At 36.3% G+C, this 2,539-nt stretch overlaps 1 protein-coding gene across 1 annotated transcript; it reads right to left on the reverse strand.

Moving 5' to 3' along the window:
* Positions 1–402: 402 nt before the first annotated feature.
* Positions 403–1,009, reverse strand: LOC118149861 (keratin-associated protein 21-2-like). The gene has a single exon (XM_035282793.3). The coding sequence runs from the start codon at positions 950–952 to the stop codon at positions 677–679; it is 276 nt and encodes a 91-aa protein (XP_035138684.1). The 5' UTR covers positions 953–1,009; the 3' UTR covers positions 403–676.
* Positions 1,010–2,539: the final 1,530 nt, after the last annotated feature.

A 2,539-nucleotide genomic window follows, 5' to 3' on the forward strand; every position in this document is an offset into this window, starting at 1 on the left:
GGTATTTCTCCCCTTATTATCCCTCCCCACCCTCCCACCCCACTGTACCTCCCTAACCCCCCAGTACTGACTGCAGTGTGTGATGCTCCCCTCCCTGTGTTCACATGTTCTAATTCTAATCTTTTTTATTCATTATTTGAAATTTTGAGTGTGATATTTGTGTTTATATTTAAATACAAATATAAATAATTTACATACAAGGAATTAAGAAATATGTTAAACATCAGTATTTGGAATCAACTAATAAGATAACATTGTTACCCAACTTTTGAGGAAGCCACAAACGCTCCAATTAATGCTGATTCTGACATTAAGGAGATGAGACTTCATAGTGAATAAGGACTTTTATTCAGAAAATTCTATCTTTGTACCATTTTAATATATTTCAATTATACAGTCCTCTTGTGCTTCTGCAAATAGCCATGGCAGAATGATGGAAAAAAAGATGTCTGAATTTACATTAGAAAATTGATCAGAATAGATCTCCTCTCTTCAGTGATGTGATGTCACTACTCAGTCTCCATCCACTGCAAACAGCTTCTCTTATATGCATTCAGGTAGTCAATGGACCACAGTCAATCTTTACTTAGATGTGAAGATAGTGGATAGGAAAAATTTAAAATGAACTTGCTCTTGGAATGGTCACTGCAAACGTAAGGATAATTCGTAGAGATGATTAGCAGCAAGAGGAATAGCATCTTCTGTAGCAAAATGGTCGGTAGCCACAGCAGCCAGAGCTGTATCCACATCCATATCCACAGCCAGAGCCATAGCCACAGCCTGTTCCATATCCACAGCCATATCCACAGCCAGAGCCATAGCCACAGCCTGTTCCATATCCACAGCCATACCCACAGCCATAGCCAGAGCCACAACCATATCCACAGCCAGAACCCCAGCCAGAGCTGTAGCCACAGCCCCCACAGGAGTTTCCGTAGTAGTTGCAACACATGGTGTCAGGAGGTGAGATTTCAGTGAAGGTCTAGGAGGACGTCTCTGAAGTGTGAGTGTCTTCTGCTCTTCCAAGACCTTTATATACTTCCAGGAATGCATGGGTCATCCTCACATGGGCTCTATTTGCTCATTTCACAATCATTTGCCTAAAATGACCTCGTTCTGTGTACATCTACTTTCTTTGGAATTCATAATTTGCTTATAGCTTCCCTAGGAATATTTTTATGCCTGAAAGGAAAAGAAACACAAGTTTTAAACACACTCACTCATACAACCGTAATTTTATTTTCCATAGTTTCATGTCATGACCATGACATTGCACGACACAAAAATAAGTTTGGCCTATAAATGTCTGTTTATCATTCTACTCTTGTAAGGTCTTGGAAATCATCTATTAAATATGGAGTTCTACTCAATGCTCTTAACACCATTATCATCATTATCATCATCATCATCATCATTTCCTCTTATTTTTTCCTAATACCACAGTGTTCTTTCTTTTTATCATAGCTACTGAAAATTACTAATCATGGTTTTTGGACAAGGAATTCAGGATTTCTGCATGCTCCCTCTGCACCTTGAAACCCTCCTCTTCTCTCTGAAGAAAAGTTTGACCTTTCCCCCTTTTCTAAGTGTCTATGACCTTCTCTTCTTTCCTTGAAGGAAAAATTTTTGTTAAACTTCTGACAGGTCAGTTATGTAAGATGTATCATTTAAAATTTATAGTACAAACTTCTGAGTTTCCATTTAAAATGAGGGAATTTCCTTGGTTCACAACATCTTTGTCGTTGGTGTTCAATTGTTAAATTCAGTTCTTAAACTCAGGTTTGTTTGTGTTTAACGAACGAATTTAATAATTGAATGTCAACAACAATCGGGCTTCTCTGATGTCTGTGTTGTACATCAGTGCTTCCTACTAAAATGTAATCGATCAGTAAGTCGTACACCAGACAGGTGGAGTGGGTGGGGAATGGAGAGCTGTTGATCAAAGGGTCCAAAATTTCAGTTAGGTAAGAAGAATTAACTTCAGTGATTTATTACACAAAACGGTGATTATAATAGAGAGTAATACACTGTTTATTTCAAAATTACTAAAAACAGATTTTAAACACTACCACAAAAATCCTAAGTATGCAAGCTCATCACCTTTTTTTATTAGCTTAATTAAATTACTCACAGTGGTTTCCTGATTTTAGAATCGATTTTCTTTTCCAAACAAAATATCAATGATATTTACTCATAATATTTTTGTTGTATATCTTACATTATGACATTAACGATAGTTGGCCTTTCTGTACAATTTTCTATTCATTCTTACTCTTTGCCTGATGTCTTTATTACCTTCATTGGGGAGATAGTTTCATAGGGATATGCGTATGTTCAAACTCAAGAAATTATATCTATTAAATAGGTACAGTTTTACATCAATTATATATTACTCAAACTCATAAAATAAATACATTTAAAATTATAATTAAATAGATAAATATTGTCTGCATTCACTGGAAAACAAGAGGCAACCCTCTGGAGCACATTGTAAGCAAATAATGCACATCTGGAGATACAGGCTTGCAGAGGGTCTGAG

Source organism: Callithrix jacchus, chromosome 21, assembly GCF_049354715.1.
Source record: "Callithrix jacchus isolate 240 chromosome 21, calJac240_pri, whole genome shotgun sequence".
NCBI lineage: Eukaryota > Metazoa > Chordata > Mammalia > Primates > Cebidae > Callithrix > Callithrix jacchus.

Bases quoted from the DNA above. Each gene is read 5' to 3' on its own strand.
- LOC118149861 (XM_035282793.3), bottom strand. From the start codon at position 952: ATGTGTTGCAACTACTACGGAAACTCCTGTGGGGGCTGTGGCTACAGC.